Source organism: Equus caballus, chromosome 30 (assembly GCF_041296265.1).
Source record: "Equus caballus isolate H_3958 breed thoroughbred chromosome 30, TB-T2T, whole genome shotgun sequence".
Lineage (NCBI taxonomy): Eukaryota > Metazoa > Chordata > Mammalia > Perissodactyla > Equidae > Equus > Equus caballus.
In genome coordinates, this window is record NC_091713.1 from 10,141,136 (window position 1) to 10,163,285 (window position 22,150).

General features: G+C 36.9%; 1 protein-coding gene across 20 annotated transcripts in view; it reads left to right on the forward strand.

Annotated features, from left to right (window-relative positions):
* Window positions 1–22,150, forward strand: part of CEP170 (centrosomal protein 170) — a 145,398-nt gene that overhangs the window by 34,029 nt on the left and 89,219 nt on the right. For 19 of the 20 annotated variants that reach the window (XM_070255703.1, XM_023632760.2, XM_023632765.2 and 16 more), the window contains exons 2-4: window positions 4,281–4,426; window positions 13,578–13,667; window positions 19,819–19,897. In XM_070255703.1, the coding sequence (XP_070111804.1) occupies window positions 4,322–4,426; window positions 13,578–13,667; window positions 19,819–19,897 (274 nt within the window). In that variant the 5' untranslated portion in view covers window positions 4,281–4,321. Of the gene's footprint in view, window positions 1–3,799; window positions 4,173–4,280; window positions 4,427–13,577; window positions 13,668–19,818; window positions 19,898–22,150 lie in introns of those variants that run through there. The other variant, XM_070255693.1, reaches the window with a different exon arrangement.

The window sequence follows — 22,150 nt, forward strand, 5'->3', positions numbered from 1 at the left end:
TACCAGTAGTGAAGTGCAGAAATGTGTATATCTTTTTTGGAGTCACTTAGAAAAAGCACAGGGGACTGGGCTTTCAACTCAAAGTCTACTCTAAAACATATCTTCTTGACTAATCCACAAACTCTGCAAAGAAATGGAACTGCTGGGGCCGGCCCAGTGGCGCAGTGGTTAAGTTTGCAGGTTCTGCTTCGGCAGCCCGGGTGCAGACCTATGCACCGCTTGTCAAGCCATGCTGTGGCAGGCATCCCGCATGTAAAGTAGAGGAAGATGGGCGTGAATGTTAGCTCAGGGCCAATCTTCCTTAGCAAAAAGAGGAGGATTGGCTGCAGATGTTAGCTCAGGGCTGATCTTCCTAAAAAAAGAAATGGAACTGCTTTCACATCTGGTTAAGACCACGGATGTATTCCGTACATTTGGCCAATCTCTAGGCCCCTTTTTCCACCCTCTAGAGGAACCTGAGCTTATAGGTTTATGCCTTGGCCACTGAGGAAGCTCCAAACCAGGCTTTAGTTTTATCTGTGTGCCAGTGTCAGTATTACTCAGTGAGCAGGAAAGGATGCTGAAACTGAGGGACCGGTGAGAAAGCTGTCTGAGATAAGGAGAGAGTCCTGTATAAAAACTGAGAGACGGTAGGTTTATGTTAAACCTCCTTCCCTCCCATTGTAGAAAAGATAGAAGAAAACTCAAGGTCACTGCCCCGCCCCAATAAATAAAAAATACTCCTCATCCAGAAGAGGGAGTTTTAGTTTTGTTTTTCAGAAAATACATATTCTTTTCTTTTTCTTTAAAGATTGGCACCTGAGCTAACAACTGTTGCCAATCTTCCGCTTCCCCCCGCCCTGCTTTTACCCCCCCAATCCCCCCAGTACATAGTTGTATATTTTTAGTTGTGTGTCCTCCTGGTTGTGGCGTGTGGGACGCCGCCTCAACGTGGCCTGATGAGTGGTGCCATGTCGGCGCCCAGGATCCGAACCAGCAAAACCCTGGGCCACCGAAGGCGGAGTGCGCGGACTTAGCAACTTGGCCCCTGGGCCAGCCCCAGAAAATATGTATTCTTTCAGTTACCTTTTTAAGCCTCATTGAAAGTCAAAACAAAATATATAAGAAGGCATTATTTTTACTTTATATTATTTTCTATAATTATTAGATGTTTATGTTGTAGAGTTATATATTACATATTTGTGTATTATATTACTGTGTCTGATATTGTCTAAATACTGCAAACGTCATTTTTGTAGTAGTTACATATAACTTTGTGATTTCGAAAATGTTGAGAAACCATTCCTATTGCCCATGTTTGGCTCAGGTGTTTTGGTTTACTGTGTTTAGGCTAATTTGATTTCCTTTTAAGATGTCTTACTGTAGTGGTTTTTTTCCAGTTCCCTTAAATAAGTGTATAGCTATGACCTACCTGTTAATGCAATTATTTTAAAATTGTGCTTCCTTGAAAAGGCAGTATGCAAATTATATACTATATTTAGGTTGGAGGTTTTTCTTGGGTAAAATGTGTTTGATTCTCTATTGACTTGGCCAGGATGTATATATGAAATACTCGAAATCAATTGGACAGAAAGTAGACAGATGGAAGACTAAGACAACATCTGCATCAAGGAGTTAGGTGAATGAAAGGTTTAAGAATCCACATAAATTGACCATATCGATTAGGTAAGCTGAGAAAGGAGTAAAAGTTCATTGTTTTAGCTTTACAGAAAATTATTTGCCTGTTTTGGTGAAACTCACTGTTTCGTGTATGTGTAGATGAATTTATAATATAAAGGATTTTTACCTTAACGCAAAATTCTACATTTCACAGATCTTTGCTTTAAAGTATAGATATATTTCTTTCTCTTTTTTTTTTGAGGAAGATTAGCCCTGAGCTAACATCTGCTGCCAATCCTCCTCTTTTTCTGAGGAAGACTGGCCCTGAGCTAACACCTGTGCCCGTCTTCCACTACTTTATGTGTGGGAAGCCCACCACAGCGTGTCCTGTCAAGCAGTACCATGTCCGCACCCAGGATCTGAACCGGTGAAGCCCGGGCCGCCGAAGTGAAATGTGTGCACTTAACCACTGCGCCACTGGGCCGGCCCCATAATGTATAGATATGTTTCTTATTACAGAATGTTTCGTTTCACTGTGGTACAGTTTGCTTCTAATTAAATTGTATCAGACTATACCATTTCATGGGAAAAACGCAAGCGGTAATCTTTTGATTCATAAGAAAAACTGTTGAGTAGATACTATCATTCTCCTCATTTTGTGGATGGGGAAAGTAAGGGACATGGGATAAGTAACTTGCCCCCAAGATCATGCAGAATAAAAAAGTGGCGGAACCAGGAGTCAGACTCTTATCTGTCAGTCTGTCTGACTCCCAGCTTTATGCTCTTAGTGACATGGCCACATCCTCTAGGATAATAGTTCTCAAGTTTCAGTTCACAGGCCTCTGGGACTCTCTGAAACCTTTTCAAGGGTCACGAGGTCAAAACTGTTTTCATAATAATATCAAAACATTATTTGCCTTTTTATTGTGTTGACATTTGAACTCATAGTACAAAAACAGTAGTGCATAAAGCTGCTGGCTTCTTAGCATAGATCAAGGCATTGTCACCAAACTGTACTAATAGTTATTGTATTCTTCACTGCCATGCACTTGTAGTTAAGGAAAAAAAGCCAGTTTCACTTAAGAATGTCCTTGACGAAGTGGTAAAAATGATTAATTTTATTAAATCTTGACCTTTGAGTCCCATCTCTTTCAGATTCTGTATGGCTGAGCGGAAGCACACATAAAGCACAGGTGCTGTGCCGCAGAGTGCCGCGGTTGTCTCGAGGAGAAGCCTTTGTGTCGTTGTTTGAGTTGTGAGCTGAGCTAGCCATGCCTTTCATAGAACACTATTTTTACTTGAAACAGTGACAGACAAGTAAACTTGAGTATGTGGCGGACAGAGTGAGCCTGTCACTTCAAGGAAAAGAATTGACAGTATTTTTTTGCCAATAAAATTTGAGATTTTGAGAGAAAATTAGAATTTTACAACATTTGATTCTGCCACCCTGAGCTTAACAGCTGCCCAGTACTTATAGACTTTTCTGATGAGACAGGTGATGAAATTCATGACTGGGATGTTTTTAAATAGTATAATGAAATGTGTCGTCATTTTGAAGGTCTGTGTAACTCAGGGAACCTGTATTTTCCAAATGACCAATGCGCAATGTCACCAAATCCCTCCAAAGTCGAAGGTGGATTTTCGTATAATGTAGTATGAACAGTTTCAGATTCCATATTGTAAGTAACTTTCAAGAAACTACCACTTGTGAAGCTTTGTTGTAGTATCAAAGAAATCTATCTACACTTATTTGAAAAGACTATTAAAATAAGTTTCCCCTTTCCACCTGTTTATCTTAATGAAGCCATCTTCTTAAATATTTCAAGTTAAACAATATATGGCAACAGATTGAATGAAAATCTTCTATTAAGCCAGATGTTAAAGAGATTTTTAAAAATATAATGTAGTACTACTCTTCTCACTAATTATTTTTGTTTTAGACATATAGTTATTTTTTATTAAACAAATTAATAAATACCAGTTTCTCAGTTCTCATGTCTAATGTGGTAAATATTAATGTCTATAACTCATGTAAACAAAGTGCTCTTTAGGGTCCCTTTTCTTTGAGTGTAAGATGGTCCCAAGAGCAAAAAGCTTAAGAAATGCTGCTCTAGAAAAATGTGTTAAGAAAGTCAAGTACATGTTGAGGACAGAGAAATTGAAAGTGCATGTTTTTGAATGTGCGTTCTGTGGTCTAGTAGACACTTTGGTAGACAGGGAAGCAGTTACTTTGGCTTCCGTTGTTAGTTCTTCAGATACATTCATTTGAACTTAGTCTGTCTTTCTCAAATCATTTATAAGTTAGACATTTTATTTGTACAGTATTGTACAACATTGTTTACTGAGGTTAACACGATACTCCTGTGATCGTCTGCTTGAAGAGTACAGGCCTTTTTACACTATGCTCAAAGCCTTTCTGGAGTATGGGGAATTCTTAGCTGACTACCTGCTTAATTGCTTCACGTCTTCCTTTTTAATTGAGCTCTTGGCAGAGTCTGTGGTTGTACTTTACTGATGAGAATTTGGTAGATATGTCATTTCCAGGGACCTGTGGACTGTTTATTTAGTCAGAGGTAAATGTCGAATGCGTTTCTATTCTTGGGCCTACTTCCAGGGTTTGGTGAATAGATGCTGAAGCTAAAAATATCTGAATGTGTATTTTTCTGAATATTTCTCCACAGGATGACGTAGCTTCACCAAAGACTTAGAAGCTGAGCAGAAAATGAGCTTAACATCCTGGTTTTTGGTGAGCAGTGGAGGCACTCGGCACAGGCTGCCGCGAGAAATGATTTTTGTCGGAAGAGATGACTGTGAGCTCATGTTGCAGGTAATAACGTCAGCCTTCTGTATGTGTCTATTCGGAGTCTGCAATTGGTACAAAATATTTTTCTGCTCTTGGAGAACAGCCCTACCTAGATTTGAACTTTCTGGCTCTCCCTCTTTTAGCTGTAACTACCAGTTTAATTAATTTTCTCCCTCTTGAATCATCTAAAAATAAGTTCTAAGTCTTGGGGCTTATATTTTGAAAAATGAGAGCTCAGAGTAGAGAAGTTTATTCTTAAAAATGAGAAGTTTCACATTATATACTTTTAAAATAGGACTTAGAAATAATTCGTAAGATTAGCATAGCATGAAGTAAAACTGAACTTAATTGTGGGCACTTCAGTGATACTGAAAGTAGTTTCACTGCTTCTTTTAGAGATGTTCATTATGATACCTTCCAGTTGTCGGAGCATAATTAAAGATCATTGGTATTTACTGAATTATGTATAAAGGAGTTACTTTTAAAAGGTACTTTTAAGATGTCTTTGAGTAAAGTACTTAGCAGGAAAGTGGGTCTCCAGATTTTTGAGAATTTAGTTATTTTAATAGGTCCTGGAAATGTAGAACAAATTCTTGGACCCTTGCTCCCTGTATTTTTTTGGTTAAAAACTGTAAGTGGATACTTAAAGTAGAAGTGTTTATTTTATTAGCCCAGTGTTTCTCAGCTGGGCAATCCTGCCTCCCCCTCCAGCCCGTACAGAACATTAGGCAATATCTGGAGACATTTAGGCTGTTACAAATGGTGGGGGGTAGAGGTGGTTGCTACTGACATCTAGTAGGTAGAGGCCAAGAGGCCAGAGGTGCTGCTAAATATCCTACGGTGTACAGCATACCTCTCCCCGCCCACCCCAAACACACACAACAAAGAATTATCGGACCCAAAATATCAATAGTGCGGAAAATGAGAAATGCTGCTTTAGCCATAGAAGAATCAACTTTGCATATGTTTATTACATGTTTATTTTAAAATTAGAGAACTTACTTTATAGTTTTTAGATAACAAAGGAAAACCGCTATACAATGACATCTTAATTAAACAAATTCAGTGAGAGAAGTAGAATAGTACAGAGATTTTCTGGGCTCCTCAGTGAGGTAGAGTGGTGAGTGTGGCAACTGAGAAAAAGGCAGTAATGATTCTGTTTGGATATTGGCCTCTTAGAACTGGACCATATCTTAGGTTCTAATACGGGGGAACGTGTTCATCAGAGAGTGGAAGAGGTGCTTTCCACGTGGCATTTCTATCAACCAGCAGAGTAATATCCCAGAAATGTGTGAATGGTTGTTTAGGAACTTGCAGGATAAGTCTCTCCTTACGTGGAGATAAGAAATATTAAGAGACATGACTGGTATGGTGTCTGTGTCTCTGTAAGGTGTCTAGTAACAGATGAATAGATAAACAAAATGCAGTATGTACGTATAATGGATTATTATTGAGCTCTCATACGTGCTGCATTTCAACTACAAATAGATTTATTGGCATTTTAAAAAATACTTTGATGGTAATATGTCTTAAAATGCAGTGCAAAAAGAAACAAATGCTCCATAAGGTCATATGATCAGTTTGATTGCAATTAATTTTTTTATTTTATGACATTTATGTTACTTTGTTATATTTTATTTTATATTATTTGTGACAAACTCAAAAATAAGTTTGAGTTTTATGTTTTTTGTTTCATCTCATTCCAAAAAAGGGAGTCTAAAGAATAGTCATCAAGAAGAAATGTGGGGCTGGCCTGGTGGCATAGTGGTTAAGTTTGTGTGCTCCGCTTCAGCTGCCTGGGATTCACAGGTTTGGATCCTGAGGGCAGACCTACCACTGCTCAAGCCATGCTGTGGCAGCATCCCACATAGAAGAACTAGAAGGACTTACAACTAGGATATACAACTATGTCCTGGGGCTACTGGGGAGAGAGAGAGAGAGAAAAAAAAGAGGAAGATTGGCAACAGATGTTAGCTCAGGGTGAATCTTCCTCACCAGAAGAAAAAAAGAAAGAAAGAAAGAGAAGAAATGTGCTTAGGTATTAAAGAGTAGCTAATTAACAAGGGATTCTGGAATTTGAATTCTCCTTCCCCCACTTATCTTGGAAGCCTGTGGCAAATTAATTAGACTTGCTGTGCTTGTTTGTCTTGGTATAGAAAGGTAACTAGACTGTGTTTCAGAAGACATGTTATGCAAAACAAATCTTAGCCATGGGTGAAAGGTATGCAGTATAATTATTGGATGAAAATTATAGTTTCTTTGTTTTGAGTAACACATTAATATTACTACTATTAAGAATACCTTGCATTTGAATAATACTTTCTAGTTCTCAGTGTTCATTTATGTTATTTCAGTTGTTCCTCTTAATTTTCTGAACGATATAATCATCCCCATTATACAGATGGTAAAATTAAGATTCAGAAAAACTTAGTCACTGGGCCAGTACCACGCAATCATTAAGTAGTGGAAGCTGGTGTTAGAACATTGGTAATTTTGGCTCAAAATCAAATGGTCTTTCTATCTGCCACTGTGCAGCAAGCTCCTGCATGGATGTAACCTAAAATTGGTTAGATAACTTAATTCTCATGCTAGTAAACATGCTCAGACTTTTGTTACAATGTATTGGATATCTCTGTGTACAAATAGAGTTGCATTTTGAAAAAAAAGTTCATATCAAATTCTGATTTTATCTTCTTAAATTTTCAATTGCAACAGATGCTTGAATTTTGCTCTATTTTGAGGACCATCATCATACTAACTAAAAGTGGTTTTTGTCCTGATGCATAATGGAAACTATAATGAAATTATATTTGACTTACTATTTTAATATTTTAATTTTCTACTGATGGAGGAGGATGATGGAATATGTTTTGAAGATCATAGGTGACTTGTTTTCATCCCTCCTTTGGGGCTCATAGCAAAGGATAAATCATCACTATTTATTACTATGATTTTAAAAATGCAACTGGGCTTTTATAGATGCTTTCAGCTACAGTGTCTTTAAAAAAGATTTTTAAATGGTGATGATACACAGTAGCAATCTTTCTTTCTCTCCTTAGTTTTTTCTTGGCATTTGTATCCATGTATTTCTGTGTCTTTTTCTCCCTCTTAGATCCTTAGTAGGAAAAAGAAGTAATGTAAGAAGTAATAATAATGTTAAAATTAGCCATTTCATGCCCACAGCATGTATGATGCATATCAGGTATTTGTTTGTACCATTTCCTGTGTTAGTTTTTAGTTAGAAATTGATTTGAGTCCTTGACTCTTTTTCATTGTTCCTGGCCTGAAATTGTTTTTTATGTTTTGACCTTATTTGATGGCAGGCTTTTTCTTCTTTATTTCTTTCCCAGGAATGGGATCAACAAATAAAGTGTTATTACTTCATTTTAATACTCTTAGTTTCCAAAATTTTCTGAGTTTAATTATCTTGTCTAAGAGAATTTTTTTTATTTTGGTTCTATTGTTTTAAGCTACGTAGTTTGTAGGTTTCTTAAAATTTGGTGTGAACTTTATAACTTAAGTACTTTTGCTATTTTATTATCCAAAAAAAATACCTCCATACTTCATGAAATGACATTGGCCAAAAAACATATATTTTTCTTTTTTCTTTTCCTTTTTTTTTTTGGTGAGAAAGGTTGGCCCTGAGGTAACATCTGTTGCCAATCTTCCTGTTTTTGCTTTAGAAAGATTGTCCCTGAGCTAACTAACGTCTGTGCCAGTCTTCATCTATTTTGTATGTGGGATGCTGCCACAGCATGGCTTGATGAGCGGTGTATACATCCGCATCTGGGATCCAAACCTATGAATCCTGGGCCAGTGAAGCAGAGCATGCACACGTAACCACTACGTCACCGGGCTGGCCCGGAGCATGTTTTTTTTAAGAAACCTTTGTTAGGCATCTCCTATGTTCTCGGCATTGTGCTGGGTGCTGAGGGATCAATGTGTATGCAGGTAGTAGAAGGAGCTGTGGATGTGAAGGCAAACTTTTTGAGAGATTAAGAGTTTGGAGTTAAAAGATGCCAGATCTTGGAGGGCCTTGTGTGCTGTAGTAATGACTTTATATATTTTACCTTAGCCAGTAAGAACACCGAGGAGCTTTTAAGCAGGGCAATATTGCCTTTTCAGAAGCTTCCCATGTGTTATGTCGTTTAATCCTCAACAAAAAAGAATCTGTGATATAGATTTATCTTTTTTGTAGATAATTAAACAAAGATTAGTAATTTTACCAAGGTCACACAGCTGGCAAATGGCTGGACCAGTTCTTTTTGACTCCAGCGTCTTTGCTTTAAACTGCTGTTCTACATTACTGCTCAGGGATTGGAGATTGGAATGGGTATATGCAGTTAAGAGATTAAAATAATCTGGAAAGAGATGGTTAAGTTCTAAAGAGGGTATCATTTGAAAGGAAGAAAAGAAGACAGAGTAGGAGAAACAGTGAAGAGCTTGTGGGGAGAGACTGGAGAGATTGAAGAAGATGTGCTTTCTAGTTATATATATGAGAGAGAGAGAGAAAAAGAATCTAAGATGTAGCATTTCTGGCATGGAAATAGATGAATTAGAAGTTTGGGCAGTGTACTTTTGGGAAATAAGATAGTGAGTTTGAGGTTCCTAAGGGACATTCAGATTGAGACACTCAACAGAAAGCTGGAAATAAATATATGAAGCTGAGCGGTGTAGTCCGAGCAGAAGTAGAGATTTTGGAATTATGAACATAAAGGGGATGGTTGCAGCCAGGAGAATCCAGGGTATGTAGGGAAGGAAGGAAAATAGAGTGACAGGGTGTGGTTGCTTGGGAGAAAAGGAAGGGGTCAGAGTATTAGATATCTGGCTGCTGTCAAAGAACTGAGGTAATGTACCAGTAAATTACTGTAAATAATGAAGACAACTGGAAGAACAGGGGGTGTAGTCAGAGAGAAATAGTACGGTTTAGATTCCAGAGGTAGAATCAGTTTCACATGCTGAGGCATAGCAGTGGGAGTGGTTTTGGGACAGATTTTTGTTGTGGGAGTTGAGGAGGCTAGAACTTTTTATATGGGTCATCTACATAGATGTTTAAAATCAATCGTGAGGAAATAGGAATTTGAATGAAAAGGAAGACTGATCATAACCCCAAAACTTCAGTCACAAAGTTAGAATGACCAAAATGATTGTTGCAACCTAGGAGAGGTGTGTGTGTGTGAATGTCTAGTATGTATATGTATTTATTTATAGGTGGATAACAAGAACTTCAAAAAAGGTAAAGTGTTTTTCGTTGAGGGAGGATAATGGTCCGGAAGCCACAACAGTACACTGGGAAGAATTCAGACTGCATCTCTGAACTCAATGTTGAATTTAGGAGGACAGCATCCTCTTTAAAGGAATGCAATGGAAAGTAGTGTTCTCAGGGGAAAGCCAGATTTCAGTTAAAAGAAGGAAGCAGGAGGTAACCATCTATGAAGTGCTTAAGAATGAAGAAGAGTTTCAAGTAAGGTGTATTCTCGAGTGTAGTGCAAAGCCTTGGGAAGAGGGTCTTTATAGAAAGTAAAAATCAAGAGAAAGGGGGCACAGACTTTTGTGGGGAAAATGGACCATAATGGGGCATTGACTAGGGAGTCTTGCATTCTTACCAGAGGCTTAAGGTGACAAGAATAAGGGACCTGGTCAAAGTTGACTATCTTTGTGGTTTAAGCCTGAGTCAGCTAAGGCTTCTCCATTAGCATGAGAAATATGAAGTTGGCAGTCTGTCAGGGTTTTAATTATACGTTCCTGGGAGATTACTAAGTTTTCATTGAAGTACCCATATGAGTTGTGAAAATTAGGTTGTAATTCACCTTCTCCTAGCTCAGATTAATCTGAAGAAAATGTGACTTTGATGATCTGAAATGAAAGAGGTTTAATGTTATGTGGTTAGATGTAAATAACAAGTCTTTCTTAGTCTTCAGTTTTACTTGACGACTCACTTGATGTATTGTGTTCTGTAATCTTGGGTTTCTGTTTAATTTCTTTGACAGGTATTGAAACACCATGAATACATTTGATAACTAAAGTCATAGGAATTTGTATTTGCTTTCATTGGCTGTTAATCTTTAAAGTGTTACACATATGGGAACAACTTGTTTTGTGAGTTCTAAACTGATGATATCCCTTGCCTTGAGTTCATAAGACTAGTCTTCTCACAAAATTATTACTGTCTTTGTTAAACCAACAAACGAGATGCTTCTTCTGATCCCTCATAACATCCTCACTCCTTCTCTCCTGAATCCCCAAAGTTGGAATTGCATCTCAACTCAGTGGACCCTGTTGTTTTCTGCGTGTGCTTTAAGGTGTTCTTGTGCTTACCTACCCCCGTAAACAGTTTGAAGGCAGGTGCGATTCAGATTCACGATAATCCAGGTTTCTAGCAAGTTGTGGACTTAGTGAAGTGGCCTTCCCTAATTATTTCCTCCTCGAACTATTTTTTATCCTTGTCTCTGATCCATGTAGACCACTCCCTCAAAAGCAGCCATTCCCTGTCTCCGTGAGCACCATTTGACCTGTGTCCCATATCTAACACTAACTTTTCACTTTGCTTTCTGTTTTTCCTTTTCTCAAGTCTCATTTAGATTCTCCCCCTTGAATTTCAGTGTGCTGTTCTGAGGACTGCTCTTTCTCTGTGTTCTCTTCCTCACAGAGAGGTTGTTTATGATGATCCATCCATTCAGTATCTTTTGAGAGCCTACATTTACTTGAAACCTCCCTTGCCTTGCAACGTGTAGAGACTTTTATCCTTAGACTAATTCAACTTGATAAATCCACAAAAAGAAGTTATTTTCCTAGTGGCGCTGCACTAGGAAATATAATAATTCAGTTATGTCCTAATAACTGAATAATAACCTTAATAACTGAATTTAGTGCTTCATTAGTTTAAACAGAGCAACAATTTAAAGCACAACAGTGAAAACCAATGAAGTTTAAATAATTTTTAGATTTAATGCAGATATTTCACAGCAGTTACAGTTGTAATTTGCCAAAATAGATGGTTGTTCAGGTAAGCTGTAGAGAAGTGGTGCTAACTACGCTTCATAATGTTTCTGTTAATTCTGATATTTGCAATTTGTTCTAGAGAAATTGAAATGTCAGAGAAAACAAAACTAGAAACAACCTTTAAAACTTTTCAGAAGAACAAGAGTGTATGTATGGTGGATGTTAAGGTTTTCTTAGAAGATTGTTTTAGGTCACATACTGTTTCTTCATAGTATCAGTTACTTTAATGTTAAATTTATTAAATTAGCAATATTTAATGTGTTGTATTCTAGAAGGAAAGACCAAAACTTTTTCAGTGTAGGATTTAAGCTAATTGGGGAAGAGTCTTAATTTTAGTAATATTTACTTGGAAAGGATCATTTCAACTAGGATTTATATTGTATTGTTATTTTATTGGTTGCTGACCTTCTCCCCATTTTGTTTGTGTGGCTAAGAGTTAGGCTGTGTTTATGTTGGCTTTAGCTGAAAATGTCAGAGGTTAACCTTTCCTGTAGTGCCTTTGTTTTTGTGTCCCCTGTTGTCTTTGAGTTTCCCTAGAGACTCCTTCTTAAATAGTCTGAGCTTTGTAGTTTTTTCTGTTGTAATCCCTTGCTGTTATTATTTGTATATATGTAAATCCCTGTTGATCTGATGGTAAGGTTTGGAGGGAGGGAAAGCATTCTGAAATGCTGTGATTTGTTCTCAGTCTTTTAATGGGGCCATGAGCTTCATAAATACATCTCGGCTTTTTTCGTCCCCATGTTTAGGTGAGACAGGAGGGCTGGAGGAGGCTGCAGTTGAGTATTTCCTTTCCCCCATGTCAGACAGGTTCTGGTAAAACCCACCTTGGTTGAGCTGTGGTAAAACAGCTTTCCTAGAGCAGAATGCTCCGAGTTTATTTCACAGCAGCTCCTTGCCCCTCACCCCTCTGGGAGCACAGGAAGATTTTTCTCCTGTCTTCACCCTGAAATCCTTGTGGGGCTTCTGGAGGCAAAACCCATGAAAAAGTGATGTGCCCGTGAGTCTGTACCCCTAGGAGTTTTTTCTCTCAAGCTATTTCACACTCAAGTCTGCAGCAGTTAGATGCTTTACCTTCAAGTTTTCCTGTCAGTTGCTGGCTGCAGCAATGGGTTCTGCTCCCAGTGAACTATGATTCTCTGTGTTCATCTGTCTCTCCAGTTTTCAGGGTGTCAGCTGGCATTAGGATCTCAATTCTCTGGTGAAACCAAGACAAGTTTTTGATTTTCAGTTTCATCAACTTTTTTCTTATTGTGAACATGGAAACAATGACATCCAAGCTCTTTGTATGTTGCACTGGAGCCTGGGAGTCTCATCTCCCCATTTTGGATAGTTTCTTTGCTTTTAGTATACCAAGCTTTACATACTAACCCTGTAATAAGGGGCTAGTGAGTTCAGATTCAGTGCTTCTCAGACTGTTTCTTCCTGTGACTGCACTCATATTTTCTTTCAGTCAAAGCTTCCACAGGCTTCTGGTTCATCTTTCAGGTGCTTCCATCTGCAAACAACTCACTAAGCTCTGGAGGGAGAGAGAGAGAGAGAATGTGTGTGTGTGTGTATGTACTTTAAGAGACTTAAAAGTAGTTTCCAGAAGTCAGTTTGCCATTTTAATTCCCCTTTTTGACCTTCTCTGTTTTCCTCTTAGGTCCCTTCCTTGAATTCCAGTTTTAGAGCTCATGTTTTAAGTAAGGATCATTTTATTCAGGAACATGTATTGTATCCTTTTTCTCTAAATCTTTGGGCTCCTTATGTAATTTATGTTAGAGTTTTTGGTATTGAAGGAAGAAAATTCTGTAGGGTAATTTTTTTTTCAAATAAGATACATAAAACATTATAAAATTATTCACATGATTTCCATCTAACAGTTCAAAATTATAAAAAAATTACTGTCAATACATTCAACAAAGTCAGCTGATTTAAGTTTTCTCAAAAGTGGAATGTGTGAATTTGGTAGAAAAGAATGTCTTAAAGTTTTGGCTGCTGCTGCTTTGGGGAGTGATGCCAAATTTGTGTTGTATAGTAATGCAGTTTAAATATCATTTAATCCACTTTTTATTTGATATTTTGCTGTGTTCACCTACTATCCTATTAATATGAAGTATCTAGCCCAAAATCTTTGCGTTTGTTATTTATTATGATATTTTCTTATATTTATTAACTTAAAAATTTCTTTCAGTCTCGTAGTGTGGATAAGCAGCATGCTGTAATCAATTACGATGCCTCCACAGATGAACATTTGGTGAAAGATTTGGGCAGCCTAAATGGGGTAAGTGAAGAGTTTATTTTTTGTCTTATTTGAATATTTGTTTAATACTGTAAGAAAACAAATCAGATTACATCTCCTATTTGTACTATATTTTCCTTTTCTTTAGTTTGCATTTTACTTTTAAATGCTTGCAGGTACATAGCACTTTGGGGACCATACAATAGAATATGAAACTAGCCCATGTTCCCAAGAAACTGTATAGGCAATAGATATTTACAGGAATTCAGAAAGTGATTGGTTATCTGTAATGGGTAAAAGAGGCCTCTTTAAGGAGATAGAATAAAAGCTTGACCTCACTGAATGGCTTGAATGTATGTGTGGGAAAACAGTGGAAAGCCATGGCTGTCAGAATGCGAAAAAGCACTCTTGGGGAACAGAGAACTGTGGGTTAACTTCAGAAAATAAAGGTGGAAATGTAGCTTGGTGCCGGGTGGCGGAGGACCCCTATACTGGAGTAAAGAAGTTAATGTGGCGTGTGGTCGCAGCACCTGTGCTCACTGTGGCTTCTTTGGATTCCTGCTTTGGCGATATTTTGTGTTACTGAAGTGAATTTTTCCCCATTCTTCATTTGATCTTTTCACTTTGTCAGAATATAAGTAGCCACAGAATAAGAGAATGCTGAAGTATTGAATAATTTATCTTATTTCTTCTCAATTTTTTTATGGCTCTGCTAACATAAGCAGATATAGTCTTGTTCATATCTGTGCTGTTGAAATTCTTAAAATGAACTTCACAGAAAGTAAGTGCATCCCAACTGCCTCTAACTGCTCCTCCTTTTCCATATATCCATTAGATACTCTATGGGAAACGTATGCCGGCATTTGGCAAATGAACTGAAACATTTTTCTCTTGTTCTGAATTGGCCTGCTACTGAAGGCCTTTCATATTTATTCTTTGAGATACTTTTTTTACAGGCAGGTTTTTTTGTTGGTTTTCTTTAAGTCTTTATTTGTTCCTTATGATACATAGAATTAAGTCCAAATTCTTCAGGTTTGAAGTGAAATACCTCCCATGTGGCCTCACCTGCTCTTGCAGATCCACACACCATCACGCTTTGCCTTGCCACACCTCCAGCACGTGGCTTTCCTGCTAGACTGTCTCCTTCTCCAAACAGCTGTTTGATTTTCTTCAGCCTGGTAGTTGTTCTGTCTGCTTTGTCAGTGATTTTATGAAATACAATAACTCATAGAGAGCAACATCTGCATTTTGAACTTGAAATCAGGACCTGGATTTGAATCTCGGTGTGTAATTTACAAGTGGTATAACCTGGGACAATTCACTTAATCTGTCTGAAATTCAGTTTCCTGATATATATTCATATTAGCTCCCCAAATTTGTGAAAATGTAGTAAATTGAAATTTGTAAATGTGAAGACTCTGTGCAAAATTTAGTCACCTTGCTTTAGCTTTAAAATAGTGAAATAATTCCTACTCTAGTATTGTTATGAGGATTAAATATGACAATACATGTGAGTATGTTACCTGTTATAGAACTTCAAAGCATTCCACAGTGGTAAATGTACTACTACCCAAATGGCAGCCTAGGGAATATTTCAGAATGGACTTTTGTAGCCAAAGTCTGTGAACTACCAACTCTCATGCATTTTATTCATAAGAGAACTTTTAGGCTATTACTCACAGCCTGTTTACTGTTAATAGTCATAGAATTCTAGAAACTTGAGCATTAGGTTAAAAGTAGTAATTTCGGAAGGTAAGGGGACACCATGTGGTGGTTATGAGCTCAGCTTGAATTCTTACTAGTGATATAATCTTTGATAGGTTACTTAATTTTTCTCTTCCTAATGTTTTTTAATAAAAACAGTAAAATGTCACTGCTCTCAGGTTTTTGTGAAACTATGAGTTAATAATTTTAAGTGCTTAGAACAGTACATAGTAAGCATTCGATAAGTGCTAGTTGTTGTTATAAGAAAAGCAGTTAAAACAAATTTAGCAGCCTGTAGCCTATATGCTTTTTAATGAATACACTACTACAATTTTGTAAAAAGCTCTTGCCTACTAAATTCAACTTATAAATAACTCCCTGTGACCACTTCCATTCCTGCTCCCTTTCATCCTCCCCTGCAATACATTCCCAAGAGATCTAGATCCATTCTTGATGTTACTGCTACCAGAAATGGGGTCGCTCTGCTGAGGAAGCTCACACTGGCTCTGGAGCTGATATTCGAGTGGGCCATTTCCCCGAAGTCCCTTAAAGTTTCTCTTTCTGTGAGAACCCTTGTTTGCCTTCCGTTCTTCAGTTCTTCCTCCGTCCTCGGGGCCTCCACTTGAGCACTCGCCCTTCTGAGAGCCACAGTGGCCTCCGCCATGCCACTCCCATCCCATTCCAACTCTCCCCTTTGTTATGAAGCTGCCCCCTCAGCTCTGTTCCAGCTCCTGCTTGTGTCCCCTTTCCTCACTGGAGTTCCTGCCAGCATCAGACCAGTGTGGCATAGAGTGGGGAAGGTATGAAAGGAATGGTTAGGGAAGATGGGGAGACTTGTCACTGGCAACATGATTGAGTTGATCTGCTCCTGGTCACTCTTTTCAGATTTCCCAGAGTATTATCATAATATCTGGTGGTTATATGATTTTATACTATCAATTATATAATTTAGTTGTGTGTAAATTAAATGGGTTTTACCTCGTTCTGTTTCCTTCCATGAGGTTAGTGGTTTGGGTGGGGAGTCGGGGAGCTGGCCTGGCTCGGGCACCCAGGCTTCCTTAGTGTGGAGAGAATATGGGATCTGCAGTTCAGAGACCTGAATTTGAATCCCAACAATTCTACTTCTGAACTCCGAGATCTTGATTGTCACTTCACTCTCTGTGCCTCATTGGCCTTGTCTGTCCTACCTGTCAGGTAAAGGTGTGATCAAATGATGTGTTGACATAAGAAACAAAACATTTTTCTTTCCATATTTAATTTATTAAGATAATTTTTTTACCTATTGCTCTTTGAAATTTTCTCTCTTCCTTTTATAACTTTAAACCTTCATGAGACTGTCTTACCCCAGGTGTTTTCACTTGCATTTTTGTGAGCTGAAACTTTGTGTCTGGCTCGTATTTCCTGAGGCTTTTTAGACCTTAGGGAATATTTCTGTCATAAATGCCAGCATGTTAAAATTATATGGTTTTTGATCTCTGAAAGTACCTAGTCTGCCTGTTAAACGCACAATAGGTACTTGATATTTAAGAGAGATGAGCAATCTTAGCTTAAAGTGGATCTTATAGGTCATCTTAAGCCTTTTGAGTAAATATGGTGTTTTAGGTTGAGGCAGTTTTAAGTAAAATTGGCTTAGAACTATGGCATTCCTTTTATATGGTGTGCCTAATTGTTTATCTTCTGCATACCAAACATCAGTGAATTAATGTTTTCTTTTATTCTTCTCTTTTCTTTTTCATCATTTTCTTTTCCTCAGCTTTTCTGTTTTGTAATTATACACAGAATATTTTGGTAAATTCAAGTTATAAGTTTTAAAACACTCTAAAATGTTCATTTTGGAAATGAACCAGACATAAGAGTTTATAAATGCCTAAACCCTTTAAATTTTCTTTGTACCAACATTTTGGCCTTTTTGTAAAGCAAGTTTGGAAGCTTGTGATTTAGGATTACTCATAAATCATACTAAGGTATGGTCTCAAGTTTTAGTGGTATTCCACCATCTCCATATATCTGTGCTTGGGTTTAAGATTGCCACTTGTTCAATTTTGTTTTTTTTTGGTAGACTTAGAAACTGGTTTTCTACGACATACTACAAAGTGCCACTTATGCATAGGAATTTGAGAATATGGCCATAAGAACATAATCCCCTTATGTATCTTACTGTACATCATTCAGGACCCTTGTAAACTTCTTTACTGTGGAGGGAGCCTTCCCAAATAAGGTATTTTGGCCATCTCAAATCCAGTAAAATAGAAGATGGAAGAAATGGAATTCAAAAGGAAAGAGTAAAGTAATTTTTAAAGTTTCAACTTGTCAAAGAAAAACTTGTTGAGTGTTTATATAATGTCTGAATTCCAGGCAATTAAGTATAACATTATTCTATGTTCTATAAATCTAGCAATTCTGGATCTCTAACTTCCAGTATGCCAGGAAAAATAGTCATCACCATTTACCATCTGTGTGCAATAGACCCTTTAAGTCTTTTTACAAATAATTTACAGAAGTAAGGATGAAAGGATAATGAAAAATAGCTTAAAATTTTAATTAAAAATTAGGCATGACAGACTCAAACTTTTATTCCGTATTTCCCTGGTTTGGAAAGGTACATACTTCACAAAATGGGTAATGTTCTTTGAATGCCACTAACTGCTTATCACTTGTCGTGCATTCACCTGGGACATATAGACATTTTATAAATGTTGATTCCAGATTTTAAGTACAACTCTAACTGGTTCTAGTTTATCGTCATACCTAGTTCTTTTGCTCTTGTCTTGTTAAAATGCATTATTTTAAAGGCTTTGACAGCTTAAAATTTTATTAAGAAGATGGCCATCTTCTTTCTTCTACAATTGCAAAACATTTCTTATTTTTAGATTTATAAACAAAGTTAGAAGATCAATCCAATAATTTTATTTCTACATCATTTCTTTCCTTCTAGTTACTACCTTTATATAGATACCTGCCTGAGCACTTGTCCACTTACAAACTAAATCAAATAAGTGTTGGAACACAAACATCAAAAAATGAAAGAATATTTTATTTTATTTTAAAATACAGAATGGTTTAGGAGTGTTGAAAAATATTGCATGATCCTTCTTACTGAATGGCTAACTGGATGAAAAATACTGTATATTCTTCTCTCTTCTTGCATTAGAGAAAATTCTTGTGTTAGAGAAAATGCATCTAGGATTATCTTCGTCTAAAGACTCATAGTCTCTGATATTTTGCTTACGTCATTATCAGTTTTATCATTGTTATTATAGCCTAGAGTGCTGCTGTTGTATTCATCTTAGAATTGTGAAATGTCTTCCTGACTGTTTTCTTCTCTTTGCCTTTATGGACGTTAAATGAAAAATGCTGAATTCTCAATTGTGCTCTTTGATAGCTTAAAAAAGAAAGACAAAGATAGTGTCTCCAGATGTCTTTTATATCTTCTTGGAAAGATGGTGCAATATTTTGGGCAATTCTTCAGGAAGAAGACTGAAGGTTGATGCCATAGCGATGATTTATTTCATGATTGCATCATCCTTCTAGCTCTCTGCTTTTCACTATAGTAGCCACTAGCCATGTGTAGCTATTGAGCACTTGAAATGTCTAAAAAAAGTACAAAAAAGTGTAAAATATCTAGTTATTGTTTATATTGATTATTTGTTGAAATGGTATTATTTTGGACATATGGGTTAAACTAAAAGTAGGATATTATTAAAATTAATTTCATCTCTTTCTTTTACCTTTTTAATGTGTCTGCTAGAAAATTTAATAGTATATGTGTAGCTTGCATTTGTGGCCTGCAATATGTTTTTGTTGGATAGCGATGTTCTAGGTAATGCTATCATTCTTCCATTTTCTTCTTATTTTGGTCCTTTTCAATCTACTTAGAAATAATTGATGAGTAATGATGAAATAATTAAAGGATGATGAAATAGCAGAATGTTTTAAGATATAGGAAAAATAAGATCACTAAGATCCCATAATATATCTTAGATTCATAAAAAGGGTCCAAAGGATTCATATGGCAATTGTAAAATAAAATGAATTTTATTCAGTTTTTTAGAGTATATTTTCTTTTGTTCTTTCAAAGAATTCTAAGAATAAAAGTAATGAAATATCAGTCCTCACAAATAATTACAGTTCTCCATAAAAGCTAAAATTGAGTCTAGGGAGCCCTGATGATAATCAAGAGTTAAGTATTTTACCCTTTACAGTTTGCCAGCTTTTCTTGGCGTCACTTTTAGGTGCCTAAATTTGTCTTGGCAGTGTGGTGGGCTTAGTGCGGCCTGGTTCTTTGTGTTCTCCTAGTAATGATGGGAAAGGGCTAGGTGATGAGATCGTCTGTCAGCCTGTAAGACGCCTGGCACGTTTGATGATGCACAAGTTCTGTTAGCCACCATATCATATGTACTTCTAAGTATCAGGTTTGAGTATTTGCTTGTCTGAAATGTGATCATTAATACTTCTTATATAACCTGACATCTGTTTTTTTTCCTTATAGACTTTTGTGAATGATGTAAGGATTCCAGAACAGACTTATATCACCTTGAAACTTGAAGATAAGCTGAGATTTGGATATGATATCCTTATATGATTTTGTGCGTTTATTAAATTTATTTTAAAAAAATATTTACTCTGGTGTAAATTAACGTTTCTTGAGACTTAAGAATTCACAATATAAGCATGCTAGTAGTCTCTGTGCCTTCTCATACTAAAATACAGGTTTAAAAGTAATATGTGTATTTTTTAGTTAACTCTGTCTGTTCCTAAAAATAATCCTGCAAAAGTTGATAGACTTAGCTTTTTTTTTGCTCTCTCTCTCTATATATAGTTTCAGCAGAGGTCTCCCTTCAGTGTTATTGCATATGTAATTTGGGTGTCAAAGAATGTAACTGGGGAGAGGACAAGGGGGTGTTTAATATTAGCCCAACCTAGGAATTTTTTTTTTTTTTGCTTGAATAATAACAGTACAGATCAGCCTCTTGAGAGGAACATAAGAATTTAATTACCCAGCTTTCCTTCCATCCCTACTTTTTTCTTTTTTCTCTTGGTGAGGAGGATTTGCCCTGAGCTAACATATATTGCCAATCTTCCCCTTTTTTTCCTTTTTAATGAGGGCCACTGCCACAGCATGGCTGCTGACAGACGTGTGGTGTAGGTCTGTGCCCAGGAACTGAACCCAGGCCACCTAAGTGGAGTGTGCCAAACTTAACCACTAGGCCACTGGGACTGGCCCCTTCCATCCCTGCTTTTATTCCGTTTTGTGCGTTCCATCTCTATTGCCTATCTAATTCAAATTTTTCAGTATCCTGTGTCTCCTAAGACCCACGCTCCCTGATTAAGTACATCATGCATTTAGTGTGTATTTAAAATTCTTTTGTTTAAAAGTAGAATTCTAAGAGCTAAATAGGGACGTGACTGTTTTCCTACTGCCCAGGTAGGGTAAGGAGTCACTAGTGAAGAGAGGGGACGTGATGGAAGAAGAAAACATTTCTGTTCGTATAGGCAAAAGGCTTTGTGGAACAGACTTACTTACATTTAATTAAAATACAGATATTCCTCATTATGCTCTTAAGTTTTTCCTGACTTTTCATTTTTTCAATTACTATATTTATCGGGACTTTGATGTTAAGGAATGTATTAAACTTGTTGGCAGCTTGGATGGACTTTGATCATTCTAGTGGAGAAGATGTAGTGTCAGTCAGCTCAGTAGCGTCGATGCTTAGATAAAGGAAATGTCCCAACACTTTCAGATGGCTCTTACAGCATAGCTAGTTTTTATGTTAGATTTAACGTAAAATTTATGAAAAAATACTTTGTAGCATATCATATAACCTTTACACTTGTAGAGCCAAAGGAACATATAAAGAGTGAAGCAATTATTCATTAATACTTTTGACTTGTATATTTCACATCAAATTTTAAAAATATGTATCACATAAAATGATTAAGAGTTAGCATTAAAGCCTTGATTCATGCATGAGTCACTTCTCACCAGCATAATGTTTCATCAAAAAGTAAATACAAACATATTTGAATTTAAGTACCTCCTTAATCCATTTGACATCAGCTGCTTTAAAATGTGAGAAAATAGTAGTAGATTTGGTATTTTTTTTAATTGAGGTCATAAAAGTTTATAACATTGTGAAATTTCAGTTGTACGTTATTTGTCAGTCACCATAAAAATGTGCCCCTTCACCCCTTGTGCCCACCCTCTAACCCCTCCCTCCCATAACCACTAAACTGTTCTCTTTGTCCATGTGTTTCCTTATCTTCCACATGTGAGTGAAATCATACAGAGTTTGTTTTTCCATGTCTGGCTTATTTTGCTAAACATATGTTTATTTGCTAAACATAATACCCTCAAGGTCCATCTATGTTGTTGTGAATGGAACTATTTTGTCATTTTTTTACGGCTGAGTAGTATTCCGTTGTGTGCGTGTGTGTGTGTGTATATATATATACCATATCTTCTTTATCCAGTCATCAGTTGATGGACGCTTGGGTTGCTTCGACGTCTTGGCTATAGTGAGTAATGCTGCAGTGAACATAGGCGTGCATGGCTCTCTTTGTATTGTTGATTTCAAGTTCTTTTGGTAAATACCCAGTAGTGGGATAGCTAGGTCATGTGGTATTTCTACTTTTATTTTTTTTATTTTTTGAGGAATCTCCATACTGTTTTCCATAGTGGCTGTACCAGTTTGCATTCCCACCAGTAGTGTATGAGGGTTCCCTTTTCTCCACACCCTCTCCAACATTCATTGTTTTTTGTTTTGGTGATTATAGCCATTCTAACAGGTGTAAGATGATGTCTAAGTGTAGTTTTGATTTGC